Source organism: Octodon degus, unplaced genomic scaffold, assembly GCF_000260255.1.
Source record: "Octodon degus isolate 3935 unplaced genomic scaffold, OctDeg1.0 scaffold00130, whole genome shotgun sequence".
Lineage (NCBI taxonomy): Eukaryota > Metazoa > Chordata > Mammalia > Rodentia > Octodontidae > Octodon > Octodon degus.
The window spans coordinates 5,348,536-5,351,451 of NW_004524706.1; the positions used below are offsets into that span (position 1 = coordinate 5,348,536).

Sequence of the window (2,916 nt, forward strand, 5' to 3'; positions counted from 1 at the left end):
TCTCTCAAATAAATAAAATAAAATAAAATAAAAATTTAAATCTGCAACTATCTTACCACTTAGCAACAATACTCCTAGGTATTCAACCCAAAGAAACAGTGTTCACACAATAACTTATACACAAATGTTTAAGCATAACAAGCCCCAACCTGAAAATAACCTAGATATTCCTTAATGGACTCATGGCTAAATGTGGACCACTGATACCACTCAGTAATAAAAAAGAATGAATAAACTTCTGATCTGGGCAACAACCTGTGTAAGACTCCAAAGAATTTTGTTGACTTAAAAAGATCTACTCTGGGGCCAGCCTGATAGCTCAGTGGACTAAAGTGCCTGCTTAGGCAGAGAGCAGTGGCTGGGGTTAGATCCCTGGCCTGCGTGCCAGCCCCCCACCCCTGGGGCACACTGAGTCAGCAACTGAGACTGGGCGTGGTTGTGCACGCCTACAATTCCACCGCTTGGGGGGCTGAAAACAGGAGAATCACTACAAGTCCAATCTGCATAATGAGACCCTGTAGACCCTGTCCTAAATACAGGAAGAAAAAAAAAAAAAAAAAAAAAAGAAAAACAAGGATCCACTCTGAAATATTACATACGATTTCATTCATGACAAAATTATAGAAATGATAAATGAGCTGGGCATGGTGGTGCATGCCTGTAAGAGCAAGCACTCAAGAGGCTGAGGCAGGAGTTCCATGCAAGTTCAAGGCCAGCCTGGACTATATAGTGAGATCCAGTTGTCTCAAAAACAAAACAAGCGGTTAGGGATTTATGTAGCTCAGTGGTACAGTGTTTGCCTGGCAAATGTGAGGTCCTGGGTTTGATTCCTGGTACCACAAAAAAAAGCAACAAAAAAGAAAAACAAATGAAAAGCTCCAGGAGTTAAAGAAGAACCAAGGTGGGAAAGAAATGGATGTGACTATGAAAAGACAACATGAGGGACGCAGTGATGGAAATGTTCTATATCTGGACCGTACCAGTAATATTCTGGTTGTGACACTGCACTATAGTTCTGTGAGATGTTACTACCAAGAGAAATGATAGGGAACATGTCTCTATATTATTTCTTTTTTTATATATTATTTCTGACAAATCCCAATATGTCAGGTGTGAATCAGCAGTCACCTCAAAATAAAAGGCTTCCTCTAAGAAAATTACCAAGAAAATCCCAAGCACCCAGGTTCTGAATAGCTCATTGCAGGTAGAGGAGAAAACACACTTTTGCTATTATGGGGAAAGGCTCTAGATTTGGACCTAGTATTGACATTCCTCAATCCACTTACCTGTTTCACTTTGACTGTCGAGTGGTGAGGACTTCGGCTTCTCTTACTCCGAGGAGATTTGCTTCTTCTCCCTGAGGACTTGCTTTTCTTTTTGGCCGGGGACCTATTCGGAGAATGGTACACACACGATTTCACCTCCATTTCTCTTACCCCACATAAATTAGCTTTTAAGCATCAGACTTACTAATAAACCGAATAACATTTGTAAAAGTCTCTGTTGACTACTAAGAGGCTCAGGGGCTTCACTTTCCTAGCCCTGACCCCTCCCCTGAATTTTAGGCGCACACGTAACTGTCTACGGAACCGTCTCGCTTCTTGGCACCATCACAAGTCGCCCCTGCCTTTCTTTCCCTCACCACCACCACCCCGCTGGCCCCTACAATCACGTTCAATCCACGAGCACGTCTTGCGGCTCTACCTCCTCCTCGTCCCACCTCCTTCCTATCGCAGAGATCGCGCCCGTTGAGTCACTAGACCTTTATAACCCCAGCTATAACGCAAAGGGCAGGCACAGAAGTAAACATCCTTTAGTCACCCTACCACCACCGCCTCCGGATTAACTACGGGCTGCTGCGTTCTTCCACAGGTCTGTTTCTGACATCAGCGCTGTCCTCTTTTCTCAACGACTTTTACCATCCCAGCTGCTTTCCACTCACCGGCTGCCTCCTCGGGCTCTGCTGCTGCGGTGGCCAGGACGGCCGGGCTCTCCGGCCGGCAGCGACGGGCTACCGCCGGAAAAGTCTGGTCGACGATGGGCGGCAGGTGCGGGTTCGGGGCTGAGCCGCTCCTGCTTCACCACAACTGCCGCCGCTGGCATCCCCAGGTCCCCGTCACGGTGTCTTCGCCGGCTTCCCCGCTCCCGTTCGCTCTTCACCTCTTTCATGCTGCAAGTTTGGCAGACCCAAAAATAAAAATGAACCTTTCCGCACCGCTCGCTGAAGGAAATGACGAACCTGAGCCCTGGACTTCCGTTTCCGGTGCGTGCGCTCTCCCAGCAGCCTTCACGGCGGGGAGGCGGGGCGCGTAACGCCTAGTGGGCGGGGCTGTAGTAAACAGGACCTGGTGGCGCGAGTTTTAAATTTTTTTCTTTCTTTCTTTTTTTTTGTATTTTAGGGAAGGGTCTACAGGGTGTTCAGGGTCTCACTACTAGATCGGACTCGTAATGATCCACCTGTTTACAGCCTCCCAAGAGCTGGGATTACAGGCGCGCGCCCCCACACCCAGTCTCAATTGCCGTCTCAGAGCGCCCCGGGGGTGGGGCTGGCACTGCAGGCGCGAAGATTAAATCCCTGGCCCGTGCGCCTGCTTGCAGGCGCTTTAATCCGCTGAGTTATTTGGCTGGCCCTGGGAGTTTTAAATTTCCAAAGCAAATTTCTACCCTAGCCACCATAGCGCATCCTTGTAATTCCAGTACTCGGAAGACTGAGCCAGGAGGACGGCCGTGAGTTCGAGGCCAGCTTCATCTATATAGTGAAACCCTGCCTGGACCAAAACACAAACTACATAGAGACAACTCAAGTGCCTGCCAGTAGGGAATTCGTTACACAAGTAGTGGGTAGAGTGAGCGAGGCCACTAGTGATGGTGTTTACAAACTATATTGCACAAGAAAAAAAAAGGTCACAGGACTGT

General features: G+C 48.1%; 2 protein-coding genes across 2 annotated transcripts in view; one reads left to right on the forward strand and one right to left on the reverse strand.

Moving 5' to 3' along the window:
- Snip1 (Smad nuclear interacting protein 1) overlaps positions 1–2,193 on the reverse strand; it is a 9,735-nt gene extending 7,542 nt beyond the window's left edge. The window contains exons 1-2 of the mRNA XM_004641034.2: positions 1,943–2,193; positions 1,287–1,389 (exon numbers count right to left, since the gene is read on the reverse strand). Coding sequence (XP_004641091.1) covers positions 1,287–1,389; positions 1,943–2,169 — 330 coding nt within the window. The 5' untranslated portion in view covers positions 2,170–2,193. The remainder of the gene's footprint in view (positions 1–1,286; positions 1,390–1,942) is intronic.
- The window catches only part of Dnali1 (dynein axonemal light intermediate chain 1), a 13,960-nt gene continuing 13,227 nt past the window's right edge, over positions 2,184–2,916 (forward strand). The window contains exon 1 of the mRNA XM_023701127.1: positions 2,184–2,263. Coding sequence (XP_023556895.1) covers positions 2,231–2,263 — 33 coding nt within the window. The 5' untranslated portion in view covers positions 2,184–2,230. The remainder of the gene's footprint in view (positions 2,264–2,916) is intronic.